General features: G+C 52.2%; 1 protein-coding gene across 1 annotated transcript in view; it reads left to right on the forward strand.

Moving 5' to 3' along the window:
- Positions 1-21,122, forward strand: part of JPH2 (junctophilin 2) — a gene marked incomplete at its 5' end in the record, with an annotated part of 63,517 nt that overhangs the window by 20,576 nt on the left and 21,819 nt on the right. Inside the window, one exon of the mRNA XM_080814369.1 lies at positions 627-1,422. Within this exon, the coding sequence (XP_080670495.1) occupies positions 627-1,422 (796 nt within the window). The remainder of the gene's footprint in view (positions 1-626; positions 1,423-21,122) is intronic.

Below are 21,122 nucleotides of genomic sequence, written 5' to 3' on the forward strand. Positions count from 1 at the left end.
AAGCAAATAATACATTATGTGTTAATAAAAAAAATAATAAAACTGACTCACCCTATTTTGCACACCTGTGACCTTGCTGTGTTTCTACCAACAGAAATATTCCCTCCATTGCGCAAACTGCTTCTGGCCACCCACTCGTGTCCTCAAACACCTGTTTAACGGCAATCACTCTGGGATCTCACCTGCTCACACAGCTTTACACACTGATGTGACCTCACTCTGTCCCACCCAGCGTGACCCTGTCGTGGGGCCACCGCGGGAAACAGTCACACCATCGCGCAAACTCCTGGCTGTCCACTTGTGTCCTCACACACTCGTTTAACCGCATGCACGCCAGGGTCTGGCCCGCTCACACCTCTTCACACACCGACGTGACTCACACAGCCTCACTCGGCCTCGACCACTTTGCCCCTGTGCGTTGCCACCACCGGGAGCATCCACAGCCCCGCGCGATCGCCTTCCGGCTTGCGCACCTAAGTCCTCGCACGCTCCGCGACGCCCCCCGCCGTCCCCACCCGCGCCTCGCCGGCCCTCCCCCCTGCGAGCTCCTCGCCTCAGCCCCGATGCCGCCCCGCGCCCACCCGGCCCGCGAGCCGCCCACTGACGCGCCCTCTCCTCGCCCGCAGGGACCTACCAGGGCCAGTTCACCAACGGCATGCGCCACGGCTACGGCGTGCGCCAGAGCGTGCCCTACGGGATGGCCGTGGTGGTGCGCTCGCCGCTGCGCACGTCGCTCTCGTCCCTGCGCAGCGAGCACAGCAACGGCACGGTGGCCCCGGACTCGCCCTCCTCGCCGGCCCCCGACGGCCCCACGCCGCCCCCGGCCGCCATCCCGCGCGGCGGCTTCGCGCTCAGCCTGCTGGCCAACGCCGAGGCGGCTCGGGCGCCCAAGGGCGGCGGCCTCTTCCAGCGGGGCGCGCTGCTGGGCCGCCTGAGGCGCGCCGAGTCGCGCACGTCGTTGGGCAGCCAGCGCAGCCGCGTCAGCTTCCTCAAGAGCGACCTCAGCTCGGGCGCCAGCGACGCCGCGTCCACCGCCAGCCTGGGCGAGGGCGCCGAGGGCGCGGAGGGCGCCGACGAGGCCGCGCCCTTCGAGGCCGACATCGACGCCACCACCACCGAGACCTACATGGGCGAGTGGAAGAACGACAAGCGCTCCGGCTTCGGCGTGAGCGAGCGCTCCAGCGGCCTCCGCTACGAGGGCGAGTGGCTGGACAACCTGCGCCACGGCTACGGCTGCACCACGCTGCCCGACGGCCACCGCGAGGAGGGCAAGTACCGCCACAACGTGCTGGTCAAGGGCACCAAGCGCCGCGTGCTGCCGCTCAAGAGCAACAAGGTCCGCCAGAAGGTGGAGCACAGCGTGGAGGGCGCCCAGCGCGCCGCCGCCATCGCGCGCCAGAAGGCCGAGATCGCCGCCTCCAGGTAGGCCCCGGGCTGGGCGCAGGCGGGGTGGGCCTTGCTGGGGAAGGGGTTCCTGGCCAGGCGACCCGGGAGGCCCAGGCTCCAAGCCTGTTCTGCTTCTTTCACCATCAGGGGTACCCCGTGACTTTTAGAGAGTCAACTGGAGGTGCTTCTGGTCCCGTGTCTGTCGGTCCGTCCGTCGATCCATCCATCCATCCATTCACTCACCCACCTGTCCATCCATCCATCCACTTAACTACTCCTTCGCACACATTCACCCAACCGTCCACTCACTCACCCCTTCCATTCATCCAGGCTAACCGGCACCTGAACAACCATCTCTTCACCCCACCTACCCACTCCACTTTCTGTTTACCCATTCAGCCACCAGACACCCATCCAGGCACCCAGTTGTCTGTTCCTTCACCCAGCCCCTTGTTCACCTAACTTCTCCACGAACCTCCCGAATAACCCCTCCATAAGGACAACGACCCCGTCATTCAGCCTCTCTGACATCCACCTGAACAACCACCCATGCATCCAGCCACATCCTCATCCACCCCCATCCACCCATCCAACTTCCCCCCTTCCCCCCACCCAACCTTCCAGTTACCCACCTATCCACCCAACCACCTGGACACCCGTCCAGACAACCATTCAGCCACCTACCCACCCCCTTGTTCACTGACCACCCACAGTCATTCTACTTCTTCCATCCACCTGGTCATCAGCAGGGAGTCTGTTTCTCCCTCTGACCCTCTCCCCTCTCATACTCTCCCTCTCTCTCTTTCTCAAGTAAATAAATGAAATCTTTAAAAAAAAAAAAAAGAAAGAAAAAGTCTTAATGTTGTCTCCAAAATGTATAGTTCTTGCTGTGTATGTGGCAAATATTGAGTCATTTAATCTCCTTATGGTACCTTATAAGTTCTGGTTTTATTTCCATTTTACTCAAGGGTTAACTGAGGCTTAGAGAGATACAGTGACTTGTCCCAAATCACCCAGGTAGTGAATGGCCCTTCATAATCTGGTTCCTACACTCCTATTCAGCCTCATTTTCTAACACTCTTGCCCTGGATCTGAATTTTATTCTCTGAGCTAGTCATGCCAGCCTTGCATCATCTTTACTTCCTTCTGCCAGAGAGTTTTGTTCCTGCTGGTTCCCCGCCTGGACGGCTCTTCCTCCTCCTTTTTGCCCATTTAATTCCTACTCCTCCCTCAGAGCTCAGGTCCAGCCTGACTTCCTCAAGGAGCTGATGGAGCCCAGCCCCCTGTTAGAGGCTGACCTCACTCGACTGCATGGATGTTTTCTTTTCTTTTCTTTCTTTCTTTTTTAATATTTTATTTATTTATTTGACACAGAGAGAGAGATCACAAGTAGGCAGAGAGGCAGGCAGAGAGAGCTGAGCAGGCTCCCTGCTGAGCAGAGAGCCCGATGCAGGCCTCGATCCCAGGACCCTGGGATCATGACCTGAGCTGAAGGCAGAGGCTTTAACCCACTGAGCTACCCAGGCGCACCTACTGCATGGATGTTTTCTTACAATGTCTCACATTTGCAACTTTATGTTCCTTATGTGATTTGTTTTTAACCTGCCATTTATAAAGGGCTCTCTATGTGCCACTGTCCTGAGGCCTTTACATAAATGAACTCACTTAATCTTTACAACATCTCAAAAAAGGTAGGTACTGTTACTATTCCCCTCCTGCAGATGTGGAGTGAGCTGCAGGGAGGGTGGCGGGTGTGGTGGGACAGTGGTGAAAAGCACTCGTATGTCCTGGTGCCCATAGCAATCCTGCTGGGGGCTCTAAGTGGCCTGGGCTGGAGGCTGTGGCACTGTGGTCTTCCGAGTAAAACAGACATAGGACTAAGTCTTGGTTCTGTCATTGTTAGCTCGGAGACCTGGGTGCATGAGTTTGCCTGTCCGAGCTTCAGTTTGTTCAACCGTGGCGCCACCGTTTCTTAGTTATACGTTCTTGGCCAAATCAGTTTTCATCTTCAACCTCAATTATGTCATCTATAAAAATAGAGTTAGTCTGAGGGTTAAGAAAAGCAGCACAGGTCCCGTGGTTTACAGTCCTGTCGTGGGGTGAGTTTATGGGGCAACATTTGTGGGGAAGGGAAGGAAGCTGGGCTGGACAGAGGGAGACGCTGGGCTACAGTGCGTCCTCCACAAAGGCCTCGGTGAACCACAAGGGGTGCGCCTCCGTGGAAATGACGTTCAGAGTTGTCCCTACTTGAGGAGAGGGCACTGGGTCTTTACACCCTGCGGTGGCTGCAGCTACCCTCCAGAAAGGGGCGTGACCTGGGGCTGGAGGGTTCTCTTCAGCCAAGCCCTACCCCTGGGCAGGGCTGACAGCCGGTGCCCCTCTGAGCGGCTAGGGGAGGAGGAGAGGAGAAATAAGTCCTCCCGTCCTGAAGAGGAAACCTGGGGGGCACATCACGGTACCCATCACAGTGCTGGACATCTAGCAAAGGCTCAGTAAGCATCACCTAGTCATCGTTGTCGTTCAATGAATTCATTATACAGATGTGGAAACTGTGGCCCACAGAGGAATGTAATATGCCCTGAGACCACCTGGCAAGCCAGCGGGAGAACCACGGCTCCAGGTCCTAAATTTCTGCTTCTGAAGCTTGAACCAGCACATCTTGCTATCTCTGAACTTGGTACACTTTAAATTGCTGTGAATGTGTACGCAGATAGTATCATTAAGATGGAAAGAAGGTACTTTAAAATTTTAAGAAAATTACCCCTACTCTCAGCCCAGTTCCCCCTAGCGTTAAGTTCTTACGTTACCATAAGACATTGGTCACAGCCAACACTGGTACATTGCTGTTAATTTAACTCCAGACTTCATCTGCGTTGCACTAGTTTTCCCTCTACTGCCCATTTCCTGTTCCAGATTCCCTCTGGTATCCACATTGCACGCAGTGGTCATGTCTCCTTAGTCGTCTCTGGTCTGGGTCAGTTTTTCAGCCTTCCCTTGTTTTTTGTGACCTTGAGTTTTGAGAATTACTGGCTGGGCATTTTTGTAGAATGTCCCTCGGTTTGTCTGATGTTTGTCTCATCGTTACACTGAGGTTATAGGCTTGGGGGAAGAAGACCACAGGAGGCAAGATGCCCTTAACACATCGTATCAGGGACACATGGTCTCAACATGACTCGTCACAGATGACGTTAACCTTAAACACCTGGTGTCTGCCATGTTTCTATGCTGTAAAGTTACCATTTCCTCCTTCCCATACTCTGTTTTTTGGAATCCAGACACTAAAGTTCAGTCCACACTTGAGAGGGAGAAAGGTCTGGAATTAAGCTCCAGAGGGGCGAGTATCAACATGCATTAGCTGGAATTCTTCTGGAAGGAAGATTTGTCCCTTTTTCCAAAGGGAACATTTTTCATTATTAGGCCAAGTGCCTATCATTGTGACAGGCGTAAGCCTGGACTGTCCTGGGCCACCCTGGGACAGGGCAGAGCTTACAAGAGGTAAAAGCTTAGGCTCTTGATTCAGAAGATGGGGAGTTCGAGTTCTTTCTCCTCTCCTGAAAAGTTGTGTGACCTAGGGGCTTTACCACTCTGAGCCCTGGATCTTCTTTCCTCCTAGGGTTGTTTTGAGGTGTAGGTGAGCTAATGCCTGTAAAATGCCTGGCACAGAGCAGCCAGCAGCAAAAGCAGTCATTGTCATCATCTAACCTGTTCGATTTCAAAGGTGAGGACATAGAGGCTTGGAAAGAAGGAGGGATTTCCCCAAATTCTCACCTGCTGGAGGCAAAATTTGCCCCCCTCCACCCCCTTTCTTTCCCTGACCTCCGTGTCCTTGCCACCAAGGCCTGTGCCTTTGAGCATGACGATGTTAAGCTCAGTTGGAGAAGGCTGCCAGGCCCATAGCTGGGAACTGCATCTCTGGAGTGAGAAGGTGTTGTCCGGCTTCCCCCACAAGCTCTGTCAGGAGGGGGGCACAGGGGGGATTTGGATTCCTTGTGTGTCTAGGGAACACGTCCTGTATGCCTACAGGGCCCTTACCATGTGGGGGGCAGCTCCCTGGCTTGGTTTTACGCTCAGACTGAATTTCCAATTAAGGGAATCTTTGGGTTAGGAGGAAAAGCAGGATTGTCTCTCCTGCAGAAGTTTTGGTGAGTAATTGAGCTGCAGAGGAACAGGGAGCCTTCCTAGCAGCCACCAGCCTCCCTGGCTTAGGCAGACCTGGGGTTCCTCTTGGTGTGGCCTCAAGCTCTTGGTCCTGGGCTTCCATGGAACTTGTCGGCTCAGAGTCTAGGATCAGGAGAGCTTTCCCAGGGATAAGAGAGAAAACTGAGGCATCATGTCCCTCTAAAATGGACTGTGGACTGGAAAAGTTTCTAGACCTGCAGTGTCCAATATGGTAGCCATTCAGTGGCTGCCGAACTCTGGAAATGGGGCTGATCTGAACTGAGATGTGCTGTTAAGTGTGAAACACACACATAGGATTTTGGAGACTTAGCAAGAAAAAAGTGTAAAGGATCCTGCGAATTTTACAATGATTTTTTTTTTATATTGATTACAAGTTGAAATGACTGTGTTTCAGGTGTATTGAGCTGGATAAAATGTATCATTACATAATTGCTAAATTAATAATATCAATAACATAATTATTAAATTCATCTGTGCCTTTTTATTTTTCTGAATGTGGCCATTAGAGAATTTAAAAATAACACATGCGGCTCACATTGTGTCGCTCTGGACCCACCCAGGGCTCTAGGACATGGTCTGACTCCTTCCCCAAGGAAATGGGAAGATGAAAGTACAGAAAGGGTCAAAGACACACCCATAGCCACTTACGTGGTCAAGGGGGAGCTGGCCTCGGGTCTTATGATTTTGTGGCTGAAAACTCTTTTTGTGATGCCTTTTAAGGTCATGGATCCTGGTGGAGGGAAAGCTGGGTGTTCGGGGAGTGCCTGAATGTTTCTGGCTGTCATGCCGGCTCTGTGATGATAAATGGCTCCCTTCCCCAAGGAGCACAGGGAGTGGTTAAGAGCAGTGCTTTGGCCTTGCCCTCTGCTTGCGGTACTTACCTTATCTCCAGACTTCAGTTCTCTCATCTCTGAAAGGAAAATAATGATATGACAAGGGTTGAACCGGAAGCAGGTTACCACTGGGAGGTGATTTCTCAGGTGGGCAGGAACGTGTGGTACATTAGCTAAGAGCGTGGGCTGTGGTGTTGGGTCGACCCAGGTTTGAATCTGGGTTCAGCTTCCTGTAAGCTGTGTGACCCTAGGCAACTTACTTTACCTCTCTGAGCCTCACATTCCTCTTTAGTCAAATGAGGATTAAATTAATTCCTTCTTCAAAATGGTGTTGAAGAGAGTAAAAAAAAAAAAAAAACACACAACTAGCTCGCATAAAGGGCCTCTGTGTTACTATGAATCCTTTATCTGTACAGATCTAAGAGTCCGCCCTGAGAATGAAATTGCCCCGAGGGAAGACCTGTCTTCTCTACAGTCCTTCCAACTGTGTTTCCCAAACTCGCCTCTTCTGTGTGCCACCTCCCAGTTCCTGCTGCATCCCGTACTCCCTCTACTGACTTTCTTTATCTCTATCTTTAAATCAACTTACTTAAAAGTACTTATGTACATTTATCGAAAAGGGAGACTTTCTAATCACTGTTGAAAGTGGGAAACCAGTATCAGGTTCTGAAACAGAAGTCACACTGTTAATACCAAAGGTGCTAAACCCAGAGTCTGCTCTCTTTTTGTTAAAAACACATTGGCAAGAGATTGCCAGGTTTGGAAGACCCGTGTCCACCTGGCCGAGGTCTGTCCTCAGCCAACAACAAAGATGGGTCTGGCGCTGTTTGAGGCTGGGGTTTGCACTGCCAACACTCATTTCCAGCACCACCAGCATATCCAGACCCTCCCGGCGGGGAGGGCCTGGCCTTGGACTAGGTGTCAGTGGGGGTCTTGGCAGTTGCCTGTGTTTGAGCCTGTTCATTTGATTTTCATTTGACAGATATCCATAATCGTCCCTATTTCTGGGAACCAGGCAGGATTCCAAGTTCCTTACATGTAGTAACTTAGTTCATCCTCAAAATGACCCTATGAAGAAGGTACAATTATTACCTCTTGACAGATGAGGAAACCAAGGTTAAGTATCTCAAATAATTCAGCTGAGTAACGGCGCAGTTGGGAGACCTAGTTCTCAAATGCTCTTAACCATTATCTGACCTTTGGCAAGTTTTCTGTCACAAACTGATCAGCACGTGCTCTGTGCCAGGTTCGGCCTGGGGCACGGGGCACCAGTGCATCGGTCAGTGTGGGGTCAGCAGCCTCAGGGGACTTACAGCTTAGCGGCAAGAGGGACAGGGCTTCATCACAGCCCACGGTGGGTTGGAGGGAGGCCCCAGGAAAGAACAAGAAACCGCCCCTGGGTGGTCTGGGAGAGCTCCCTGCAGTGGTGGGTGACACTGGTTGAGGGTTTGCCAGATGGGCAAGAGGGAGAGAAAGGTCATCCCAGGTAGAGGCATGGCGGTAGGAACGTGTGTGGTGTATTTTGGGAGTAGTGAGTCATGGGGAGCTGGAGCGGGCGTCGAGGAGACTAGAGATAAGGCTGCGAAGGCCGCCGAGAGCCAGAGTAGGGTGGGCTATGAATGCCAGCTTGAGCATCAGCCGTACTGTGTGCGGACACTGTTCTAAGTGCCTGGCTGCGTTCACTCAGCTCATTGTCCTGGTGGCACAGAGACTGCTTTAACATGCTCCACGTCACACAGCTGGCCCGTGCTGGGCTGAGAGTCCGGCCCCAGGGTCCGTGTTCTTAGCCATTACATCTGCTGCTTCACATACACTGAGCTTCTGTCCCTCCCTCTCTCTCTCATTTCTTTTCTTTTTTCTTCCTTTTCTCTTTTTCCTTTGTTCAGGGCAACATACTTGTTAAATTCAGTGACATTCAGAATAATAAGAGATAAGTAATCAAACCCCTCTCCTACTCCATTCTCAGCCACCGCTCTGGTGTAACCACCATTAAGAGCTCACTCACAGCCCTCTTCTGCTTATCCATTCTGCGGTGTTGTTTTCTTTTCTTTTGCAGCTAGGATTACGTACATAATGTTCTTTAGCTTATTCTTTCGACTTCATATGTTTTGAGATTTTTTTTTTATCTTATGCCCATGTATCTGCCCTGTTCTTCTTAATAGCTGCATACTATTCCACAGTTTGGAAGTATCATGATTTATTTAACCAGATCTATCTTGATGGAGATGAAAACCATCTCTTGCCTTCATGATTACAAAGAGGCTGCAGTAAACATCCTTGGACACATACTCTTGCTCCCAGAGGAGTATGCTGGTGAAAGGAATGGCTCAGCCAGCCGTCTTACTCCATCACTGACATCCGACCAGCCTTGGAATGCATTGGAAATATGATGCCAGTCCATCTGGGTCTTTGCAAGGGACTGACTCTTGGCATTCGCTGTCAAGAGGTAACTTGGTGGTCTCTCTCCCCCAGTACTCAAGTGCTCAAGGGGTGGGCTACCTGTATTCTAGTCCTGGATTTGAATGGATTAACGCAAACAAGTAGAAATCCAAACCACCCCTGTCTAATGTCCCCCCATCATATATGTTCAATAGATATTTAAGAATAATTGTTGTAAGGGGCGCCAGATTCCTAGCCTGCTGCCTGTCCTTGCTCGTACAGATCCACATCTATGGGTTAAATTCCTGGAAGTAGAATTGCCAAGTCATAAAGAATGTGTGTTTTCATGATTACCAGAACCCAGCTAACCTCCTAAAGGGTTGCACCGAATTTATACCCTCCCCTCACCACCACTACTGCTCAGGAGGACAGCTTTCCTCACACCCTCACCAACACCCTGTATTATCAGTTTTTTGCATCTTTGCCAAATTATTTGAAGACAATCAGGTGTTCCATAAACCCAGTGACCACCATGAACTACCCATGCTCATAGAGGGAAAAGCTTGTCCTTGGCTTGCCTCCTGGTTCCTCCCGGATGTGGGGTTCCATTGAGGGGGATTCAACTCCCCGGAGATGGCCTTGAAATGTTGGAGAGGCCCCTGACACTCGACTTCTGCCCTCCATCACTTCCCTCCTTGGAGAATGGCCAGTGGACAAAATCTCTTTGCTCCCAGAGACTGAAGACCGGGGTAAATGGAATGTCCTGAGTTGTCAGAGCGGGACTCCTGTGACATACACGAGGCAGCTGCGACTCCAAGGCTGGCCTCTGAGCTGAGTGGTCTGGGGAGAGAGAAGACCTTGCCTGGACCCCTGGCCGCAAGATGTTCGAACTATGGGGCGGTGTACTGGCGGGAGCCAGGCCTTCCGAGCTTGGAGAGTGGGAAGCCTGAGAAAAGACCCAGTGAGCTCCTGTCATTCCTCAGAAGAAGCTGGTCGGAGCTGGAAGGCACCTCAGGGAGGACACAGCCCAATGTGCTCATTTCACAGACGGGGAAACTGAGGCCTAGAAAGGGATGGCCACCCGCCAGGGTCTTGCAGAGAGAGGGGCCGAGCAGAGAGAGAGAGAGAGAGAGAGAGAGGCATGGCTGGAGGGCTCTGGTGAAAACTCAGTTGACTGCTGGGTCACATTTAGTAAATCAGCTAGGAAGAGCATAGGGCTCTAGAAGATGGAAAGGAATGTTTTTCTCTCCCCAACCCTTAGCCCTATGAACTGGGCTTACAGTCCCTCTCCAGAACCTTTCCAGTTTGATCCTTTTTTAGCCCCAATAGCAGACTCAGAATAGATAGACCAATAGCCTGCACATTTGGGAGAAAAATGGCGCTTTCTATCAATGCAAGTGTTTCCCCGCATCCCAGTGGAAAGGCCGACTTGGCCCCTGACCCTGGCACTTGAGCTGAGCTCCAGAAGCACAAGGGAGTCAGAGGTCTGTGCCGGAAGGGCCAGGACACGGGGTGTTGGAATAACAGTGACAGAATGAGAATGACAGGGGCTGCCATAGGGTGAGTGGTCAAGGGCTCAGCTCCGGGGTGGGCCGCCTGCGTTCTAGTCCCAGACACTGGCTGGCCTCGAAGGCAAGTGACTTCCCCTGAAGCTTTCTGCACCTCCCTTTCTGTGTCTCTAAGATGGGATCATGGGAACACCTGCGTCATGGGGCATACGAGAGAATGGTGCTTAGGACAGTGCCTGTTCTCACCACCGCATGCCAGGCTCTGTGCTGATATCCTTTATGTGCATGATCTCATTTAGTCCTCTTGAGGGAGGGACTGTTTATATGTAATAAATAACCCATTTCATAGGCGAGGAAACTAACGAGCCCAAAGGCCCAACACCAGGCTTTGAATTCTCAGATCCAGACTGGGCCCCCTTAACCACAGTTGGAAGAGGAAGTCCTTGAACATTTCAAGTCATTATCCTGCCAGTCTGATATTCTGGGCCAGGACCTTGGTGCTTGGCCATTCCTTTTGCACGGCAGAGCAGTTGAGACCATAGGCTGGGGAGATGGAGAAATTGAGGCTCAAATCCCACATTGTTACTTGACTGCGTGTCCTTGGTCCTCTGAGCCTCACATTCCTCATCTGTAGAATGGGGACAGTGTCAGCCTTGCGTCGCCGGTTATGGTGAGGATTCCATGAGGTGATGTGCACAGAGGGCTTGCGTGGTCTTGGCGCTCAGCAGGTGCTTGGTGCGTAGAGGCCATGGCCTGTTCTATCATCAGAAACTCAGGCGAGTGGAACATGGAGAGGTCATCGGGCTCTTCCTCCAAGCTCCTCTTTCCCCAAGCCACTTTGCTCCCCTGGGTTTCCAAAGCCCAATCCAACTTCCAGTTGACTTCCTAAGTCCACACCAGTGAGTCCTGCCATTGGGAGAGGAGATAAAAATAAAGCCCAGTTTTCCAATCCTTCAAGTAAATACCCAGCTCTCTAAAAATAGCGCCTTTGCAACTGGGCCCCAGAGCCAGGCTGGACTTGAGGGATGGAACTTGGCGGGGCTGGTTCTCACAGCCAGGCAGGTGCAGGCCAAGCCTCCACATCACCCACCTTGCCACCGAGCCTCTGGTCCTGAGGAGGTGCAAGTGTCACCGGCCCCTTCCCTCTGTCTCCACGGCCACCAGCTGAGTGCTGGCCACCAGCCCCTCTTGCTGCACCACTGAAAGGGCCCCTCAGCAGCTCTTCACTCCTCTTGCCCTGTAGTCTCCTCTACATGACAGCTGGAGTGAGCTTTTATAAATGTAAGCTGGAGCATACCACTCTGGTAAGCAAAACTTTCCTGGGGCTCTTAGTTTGGGTTCCCCTGAAAGCAGAGCCTGAGGCAAGGATTTGGGTGCAGAGAGCTGAGGTGGGAGGTAATGCATGAAGGAGAAGGTGAGGGGGCAGTGAGTGGGTAGAGTAGAAACAGGGAAGAAGGAAGAGCCAGTCTAAGTGCATGTTATAGAGGCATCACTGTAGGCAGCAGGGAGTGGGTTGGGCTGGGACCTCAGTACAGAACCCCCACTCAAGACTATGCGCTTGGGGGATGGAGGGTGGGTGGACAGAGCCCTGTCTCCTTCCCCCACTCTAAACCCCCCTTTCACCAAAGACTTCCCCTGGGGACATAAATCTTCCTCCACTCCCTGGTGTGCTTGCACTTGGGGGCGTGGGGCCTCCTGGGCCTCCTGCAGCATCAGAGCGGACTCTGGGCAGAAAGCAGAAAACTGTGCTGGTGTGAGACACCAGCAGTGCCGGTGGGTATTTCCACATGTGGAACTTGCTTCTACAGCAGTGGGAGAGATTACGAGAAGATTGAGGAGACGTGACATGGGGTCAGGTATATCTGCTTATAAGAAGTTTCAGATTTCTGACTTTGGCCCCTAATCTGGCTCCAGCTTACCCCACCAGCCCCATCTCACGCTGCCCTTCCCATCACTCCCCTTCAGCCACAGCTCCCCCAAAGGGCCGTTCTCTTTTCTGCCTTCGTACATCCTGTTCCATTTGCCTGCAATGGTCTTCCCTTAATCTTTAGCTTGCTAACACCTTGTCATCATCAGGCCTCACTCAGTGCAGACGTTTCTTCCTCAGAGCTCCCTTCTCGTTCTGGTTCCCTGTGTTAGGTGCCCCTCCCTCAACTGCTACCCACCCCCTGCCATTGTCCGAACTCGTCCCGTCTTCCCTAGGTTGTATACTCCTCAGGGTATGGATATGCCTGCCATGGTCACTGCCAGATACCAGCTCCTGGCATGGCGCCCAGCACGGGGTGAGGCTCAGGACGTAACATTCGGTCCCAAACGTGTCACGATGGGAAGCGCCCTCCATTTGACTCGCGTAAGCCTTCCTACACATTCAGCCGATATTTACTGAGCACCTTCTATGGGCCAGGTAGTGTTCTAGGCTCTTGGGGGGAAGAAAAGCTAAAGATTCTGGCTTTCGTGGAGTTGAAATTCTAGTTGAGGAGGCAAACACCACAGCCGACAGAGTAAGCAAATGAGGGAACGTGTAGGTGGGGGCGAGCTGCCTTTTCACCCAAGTGGTCAGGGTTGGTCTCGCTGGGAAGTCGACGCCAAGGAGATGAAAGGGTCAGCCATGGGGCGTCTGCGAGCCGAGCGAGGAGAAGGCTTCAGCGTGGGAGCAGCAGGGAGGCAGCAGGAGAGGACAATAGAAGAGGCCAGACCGAGTGTGGTGCTGGGGCAGGGACAGATCACTCTGTCAACATGGGAGCCACTGGCCACATGTGGCAATTTAAATTTAAATTAGATGAAATTAAGTAAAGGGAAAGTGCCATTCTTCAGTTGCATAGGCACATGTCCAGTGCCTGATAGCTGCCGCCTTGGATGGCGCAGAGGGAGCCCGTGTACCCCATTGACAGCCCTATTGCACAGTGCCGGGGAGGGCCCTGCGGGTCATGGTAGGGCAGCAGCCTCACCCAGACATAACTGGGCACACATCCTGGGGTCCTTTCCTCACCTCCCAAAGTGGGTATGATTAAAGCAAGCAAGGCTGTTTGGTCCAGCCCCAGCCAGTATCAGAGTGCCTTTCCCGTCATCCTTGCCAGGCGGCCCTGCAGTCATGGCCTCTGCATCTCTGGGCATAGGAGACACCCCTCCTGGGAAGGTCCAGGCCAACTTTGACATTTGGGTTTGCTAAAACCAGAAGAATGTTCTGCTCTCTGAAGCTTCTGAGCACCAGTCCCAGTTAGCCCAGTTAGCTGCAGGACTGGACCAGTTAGAATGGCGTTCAGCTGCTGCTGACACAACCTGCCTCTAGTGTCTTAACCATTGGGCTGACCTCACAGGAGATCAGGGAGGCAGGGCCAGGGGTCGCAGCAGCCATAGGATGCCCGCAGGGACCCATCTCCAGGTGTCTTTCCCTTCTGCTCTCCCGAGAGCGTGGCCTCTGTCGTTCTCTATGACGGCCACTGCACCGCTAGCTTCACCTCTGCATTCCAGAGCCGAGGCCACAAAGCAACAGCTTCCCTTCGTGGGGGAGTGAAGCCCACCCCAGGGATTTACATTTTATTCTCCAGAGGGGATCTCATGGCCTTCCCTGCATGCAAGGAGTCTGGGAAGATGAATATTTATAGCCAGACATGTTTTCCTATACATGTGAGTGGGGAAGGTGGAGGAAATGGATATTTGGTGAGTACCTGGCAATGTCTGCTCTGTAAAAACTGTAAAAACCTTCTTAACCACCCCAGGGTTCCTCTCCAATCTAAGCTGATGCAGGCCCTTCCCCCCGGCCTCTGCCTTTGAGGGTCTGCTCTGCTTTTCCATCAGCTGGGATCGCCAAGGTGTTTCTGCAGTCCCAGCAGTCACGCCAGGGAGCCTCTCTTGATGTCTCGAGAAGGGGTGTGGAGTGGCACCTCAGATGGGAAGGAGGGGTGAAGCGGATTCCGTCTCCAGAGCCACCTTTGGCCAAGCCACATCGCTTGTGGGGGCTATCACATTACTGCTGAGCGCTGTTCCCGTCAGCCCTGGCTCGGGCAGCCGTATCTGGAAAGGGGTGTTATCCCAAGATCACGGAAGCCCACTACCTATACTGTACCCAACAGGGCTTGCCAGAAGCCTGGCCGAGGGTGGGGGGGGGGGCGCTGAGCTCTGACCCACCTGGTAGAGAGTCAGAAATGCCACAGATCGGGCCCTCCAGAAGGGGATTTGTCAGGGTAAACCTGGGGCAGGCTCCATGCCGGCACAGTTCTTCCCTGATGACCCCAACTGGGGTGGCTATAGAGATAGTCTTCATGCAGCAGAAAAGCCATCCTGGAACCAGAATTATTTCTTCCTTTATTTTTTAAAATAGGTTACATGTTCCTGTGGTTCAGAACCCCACTGTTATAAGAATGTAGAGTCCGCCTCCCCTCCCTGTCCTCCGTTGAGGATATCTCCACACCCCATGGGCAACCGTTGTTTGCAGTTTCTTTGCTTTCCTTACAGTTATGCTGTGCGTACATGAAGGTGCATTCCATGAAATTGACCATGTCTGACCTACAAAATGGCAATTTCATGCAGTTCCACTTAACATGAGCAAATGCATACTTGGATTTCCTATTTTCTCTTTCTTACACAAAGGGTAACATATAACACATACTATTCTGAACTTTGATTTCTTCTCTGCTGTGTCTGTATTGGAGATCTTTCCATATCTTCCCCAGTAAAGACCTTTGTCAGCTTTTTTTTTTTTAAAAAAACACCTGCATCTTGTTCCATTATATAGCTGGGTCATAATTTATTGAATCCGGACCTTCTTGCCTGAACATGATCATTAGGGTCGTTTCCAAAATTTTGCTATGTAAATAAAGCTGAACACTCATCATTTTGTCCGTGGGATATTATATCTCTAGGATAAGCTCTCCAAAGGGCAATGACTCGATCAGAGTCTGTCTGTAGTCGTTGTCCCATTTTTTCTTCCCATCTACGTGAAACGAGGGTGAGAAGCCTCTGCCACTGACGTGCTGAATGACCCTGGGCAGGTCCCTGCCTCCGTGGGTCTCTGTTTCCTGGAGCACTGAGCTCTCCTTTACTTGTCCTTGGGAAAAAACAGCCAACCCAGACGCCCCAGCCATGCGCAGCTGCCACGGGCAGCTATTGTTGCCGCAGCTCCTTTGGGAGATGATTACAACCCCAGCCAAGGCCATGGTAGCCCGACGAGATCAGCATGGAAGAGCTGGCAGAGGGACCACCACGGTCAAAGGCTCAGAGATGAGACTGCATGGGGTGAGGCAGGGTTTCCCGGATGCCAGTCGCTGACATACCTTCGTAAGCCATACTGTATTCACATACCCTCTGGCTTATTATCTCTTTATTATTTAAAAATTATTTTTTATTTTTTAAACCTACATTTATTTTTTTTAAAGGAACTTTTTACATCATTACCATAAATAGAAATCCAGCGTTAGATAAAAAGTTAAGGGGGAAAAAAGGCACATACACATACAAGAAAAAGAAAAACATCATTAAACCATCCTTCAGATTGTTGCTCATGAAAAACTCAGATCAAGGCTGCTTGCTGCTGTGCTCTCTCTGCTAAACAATGGGATATAAGAGAGTCATTAAAGTTATACAAATAAGCACCAAAGGAGACTTTCACATTGAAGAAATCAGGGTGGTTGAATTTTAATTTTGAAAGACCAGTGTTGGTGCGCATTGGTGGCTCAGTCGGTTAAGCGTCAGTCATGGTGGGATCGAGCCCCACATCGACCCTCTGCTCAGTGGGGAGACTGCTACTCTCTCTCCTTCTGCCTGACTGTCTGCCAACTTGTGTGCACGTGTGCGCTTGCGTGCTTGCTCTCTCTCTCTCTCTCTCTCGCTGTCTGTCAAATTAATAAATAAAATCTTAAAAAAAAAAGTAACAGTGTTACCTAATGAATGTCCTGGTGTCACCTGTCATTTGGGTCCCAAGTGCTAAGTATTCCACAGTTACAAACATTGGCCTGAAGAGACAGGTTTCTCTTCCGTCGTGCTGGAGCCTTAGGGAGAGAAGGAAAGCCGATTTTGAAGGGTCTGTGCTCTAGGAACTAGATTCTGTGGAGTTCTGGGTGAGAGGCACCCATGTTAAGACAGCCTTGCCACAGTAGACATTCACTCACTGCTTGTCAGTGACTGACTTCCTTCACATGGGGGGCTGTGGAACAGATCCAGCCTAATTTTACTTCCCACTACGGAAAGTTCAAAATCGGTGCCCTTGTCGGGGGGCAATGCCCTCTCGAGCAGTTCAGAGGCCCAGCCCCCTTCCACCTGATGGTTCTGCCATCAGAACCAGGTTCTGCACTTGGCTTCCAAGGTCCTCATGCTCTTCTGCATGAAGCCAGTGAAAGGGAAAAACACCCAGAATAAATGCAAGTGGGTAGTTTTTATTGGCCAGGCCAGGAAGGAGGGCTCGTCCTGTCCTCTTAATTTCCATTGGCCAGAGGCCGGTGCCAGGGCCACGCCTTCCTGCAAGGGACACTGGTGAACAGTCCCGGCAGGTGTGTGCCCAGAAGAAGAGGAAACTGGTCTGATGAACTGACTGGTCTCAGCCATGCTCCGTGACCATGGCCTTCGAGGTCCTTTATCATCTGCCTTTCTCCTAGGTCCTCATTCACTCATGACATTGACATTGTCAGGCTGAACTTTTCCCAGGTTCTTAAACTGCGTGTGTGTGTGTGTGTGTGTGTGCGCGCGCGCGCGTGTTAATCTTAACAGCCCATATGCTTTGGCTCCTGCACGTCCCTCTTTTCAGAAAACCCTTTTCTGACTACTTTCCTGTCTTCTCTGATGCACCAGCTCACAGGAATGTGGAGACTAAGACCACAGCCTCAGAGCTGAAAATAAGACTTTGTCACTTTCCAAGGACAACACTCAAGAAGAGGGGTCCTCTTCTGCTCCCCCACCTCCTTCATAGAGCAAGCTGCGGGTTTCCTTTCGTACACAGATGCCGCTCCTTGAATTGTCCTGCAGTAGGTAAGAGAGCCACAGTCAGGGATGACAGACCTCAAGAGCTTTTTGTCAACACAGCTAGGAACCTGTTTTTCAAAGAGGGTCGCAGAAATTGTCCAGGGAGGAGGTGAAACACGACGGTCTGAATCTGCTCAGTTAAGGTTTTATAGTTTGGTCACATCTGAGAAGTCGCGTCCTGATGAAGTAGCTCTCGAGGGTGGTGGGGCCAGGTGGGAAACCCGCTTCCCTGAGTCCGCCGGCCTCCGTAGTGGAAATTTCGCCACTGTGGCCCATTTCATGCACCCAAGTGCCGTGCCCGCGTGCAGAGCTGGGCAGAGTGGTGACAAGATTGGCTCCTGTGCACAGCTAACCTGGCGCTTGGTTCCTCCATCCTGCTCTGCACGCGGCCAGAGCCCAGCTATCAGCTCCTTGTTCCTTCCGGGCTCCCGGCTCTAGAGGCCTGAACATCCCAAAGTGGAGTGTTTTCCCGTCGGCCTTCTCGGCTAGTCTGTAGCTTCCTACGGCCTGAGCTCTACTCTTTATATCCCTGTTGCTTTGTTGGAGACCTGCACCTGGGAGGCACCCAGGAAATGCTTCCAGAAGGCAGGCAGAGAAAAGGGTGGACCAGGTGGGGTTGAAGAGCCCGTTCAGGGAGGCGGTTCCTGCTCTGGGACTGGCTGGCCGCGGGACGTCAGGCACATCCTTCACCTGGACGGGCCTGTCTCCCAGTCTGTGCACAAGGCTCCTTTCTCTTCCTCCACTCCAGCTGGGCCAGGCCGACAGCTGCATAGAAATGATGATGATAATCATAGTAATGGCTGCTGTCTGTCTGTTCGGCAAAGTTCTGTGAAGCACCTACTCTGGGCCTTGCCCTGTTCTAGGTGCTGGGGATTCAGCAGAGAACAAAACAGACAAAAATCCCTTCCTCATGGAGCCTGCTCCCGCATTTGCAGCACACCCCCAACTGAACGGAAGCTCCCAGGCACCATCTCCGTTTCCCACAAGCTGAAGCGCGACGGTGTGGTTAGCTCCGTTTTATTGCTGCAGGAAGTGAAGTCAAGTACGGTTGCAGGAGTTGCTGGAAGTCAGCCCCTGTGTAGAGAGCAAAGATGGGACTTGGACCCTGGGATCTGGTCCTAGGACCTGGTTCTTAGCCATCACAACATGCCCTCCCCTCCCCACAGGCCCCCTTCCTGCCCACCTCTCAGCCTTTGCTCAGGCAGATCCCATGCCCTTCCCAGCGTGCCCTCTCCTCACTGGATCTGTGCCTGTGAACGCCTCTGTGTCTCGGGCCTTGTCTCCAAATCCTTCCTCGTTGTCCGGCCAGCCGTGGTTGGTCACCAGGAAGGGAATCTTTTGCTTCTTTATTTTGCTCCGTTGGGACATCGCTTTCCCCTCCCTCTTCAGGGCACCCACCGCCAGGGCCCAGGCATGGACCTACGTGAAGAGCTCAATAAACAGCTCCTAATTCAAGCATCTAAACCCTTGATTTTTCTTTGGTCTCAGGAACAAGTCTCAGTTTTTAATGCCTTCATTGTCTGGGTGTTTTTTTTTTTCTCCCTGCACCTACTGTGTGCTGGGATGGTGCTCCGTGCTGCAGGGCTCACAGAGTGACAGACACCGTTACCAGTCTTCAGCCTCACTTGGCACCTCGGTATGGTCAAGTCTGGGATGATCCCGTGGCCCGGAACGCCTGGGCCAGTCCTGCTTCACGCTGGGTACAATTATTAGCAGCCTCCCCTTCACCCCTAGCTTCCCTGGTTTGGAGAAGCTCTCCGGTCACCAGAAGCAAAACCTGAGGACACAAGTCCTCTGACTGCTCTAAGCACTTTGCACATATCAGCACGTGCAATCCTCCCAACCCCGTGAGGCTGGTGTTATTTTTCACCCTTGCCACAGATGGGGAAACTGAGGCACGGAGCAAGAAAGTCACTTGCTCAAGGTCACATGACTTGGAAGAAGCAGGGCCAATTTTCCAAGCCAGGTCATCTGTGGCCAGAGTTCCTGCTCAACCACTGCCTGAACGTGAACTTGTCTAAGACGTCTGCCCTGATCCCATCTCTGGGCTAGGTGTGTTTCCCCTCCGCCACCCCATAGACTTATCCCAGTCAGGACTGCTGTGACACAGTTTTGTCAGAGGAAGACACCAACAGAGTCAGCTTCCCCTCTGGAGCCTGGCACAGGGCCTGGACCCAATAAAACCTCTGGACATGCTTTTTGAACAAAGGGAAGTGGTTCTCTGGGGCTGGGTTTGGCCCCTCCCTGTGGTTTTTCCTCCCCATCCTTGTGGTGGCAGAGATGCCCGGCCTCGGGAACAGTTGTAGCTGCCTGGAATTCCTTCCCAAGATTCCTTATCAGTTTTCAGAGCAACCTGGAGTAGGATGACGGGGGCGTTGGGGACACTGGGGGCTGCTCTGGAAAAAGCAGGAATGCCATAGCCTGAGCCCCACCTGGGGAGGGGCCGGAGGCCGGAGGTGGGGGAGGGTGCTGGCAGGGAGGCCTCAGCTGTCACATTCCTCAGGCTCACAGAAGGCTCTCCTGGGCGCCTTGTCCTTATTTAGGCAGGAGATGTCTGCTGACTCGGGCCTGTGGGATGCTGTTGCTGGCTGGCTCACCATGCGGGGTGGGGGTAGGGGGTGTGCAGAGCACTCCTGGAGCCAAGTCTGTGGGCCCTTGGGCAGGCAATCCCTGTGGGAAGTCCAACCCTTGGGGAGAAAAATCACTCTCTAGGTAATAATCCTGAAAATAGCAATTACCATTCATGGGTACCTACTATGCACGGAGCACTAGGCTAGGCTGGTCTGTAAGCTCCAGGTGGGGAATTTCTCCTATGCACGGCCATACTCCCACATCTAGCACAGGACCTGGCACACAGTTGGTACTTAGTAAATACTTGGCACGAGTGAGTGAATACACACTTCACGTGCCACAGTTCACTTGATCCTTACACTAATTCTGATGGTGGCTAAGTGCTGTAATGAACCCATTTTATAGATGGTAAGACTGAGATTTACAGAGGTTCCATGATTTGGCAAAGGTCACGAAACTTGGAAGAGGGGTTGCTGGGGTTCGAAACCAGGTTCTCTGATTCCAGCGCTAACTAATGTTCCCACCTTCTTATTTTGGTGTCGTCCACCCTGGGATTCCTGGCTTTCCCCCTTTATTGGCTGTGTGAGTTAGGTCCCATTATACAACCTTTCCATCTTCGGTTTTCTCACCAGCAAAATGGGGATCGATAGTGATATCTACCTTAGGGAACACTGGGAGGCCTAAGTGAAGTAACACATGCAGAGGTCTTAGCATGGTGCTAGGCACAGAGTAGGTACTCAACATGTGTTGTCTGTGAGTAATGTGGTGATGATGATGGGTCTTAGGGATTCAGCATCCTCCTGGCTGGATGGGACCCAAGCAGCAGAGTGAACAAAAGGTGGCACCATTTCCCAGCAGGCTCTGTCCCCTCCTGGAGCGCAGTGATGACCGGGGCCCTCTGGAGAGAGCCATTCCTAGCCTGTCTGAAGCCTTGCAGATCCCCAAAGCAAGAGACAGGAAGGGGTGTCTGGGATTTCCCCTCTGTTAATACGTAGTATGCAATCATGCCATCATGTCAGCTTGATTGCCCAAGGTTTCCATGAGCACCTACTGTGCGCCTAGGTCTGGGCTGGTCGCTGCTGCTGTCCCTCGAGAAGCCTGTGGCCACACTGTGGAGGGGCAGCAGAGTGGAGTGTTGGAGAAACCCAGATTCTGGAGCCAGACTGTCAGGATTCCCGGCCCTTGCTGGCTGTGTGCCCCCGAGCAAGTTATGGAAATGTCCAGAGTCCCAGGTTTCTCATCTGCAGACCAAGGAGAGTAATAGCATTTCCCATCCAGTTTTTCTTGTTTAGTGGAGTGATATGTGTGAGCT

This window comes from Martes martes, assembly GCF_963455335.1.
Source record: "Martes martes genome assembly, chromosome: 9".
Taxonomy (NCBI): Eukaryota; Metazoa; Chordata; class Mammalia; order Carnivora; family Mustelidae; genus Martes; species Martes martes.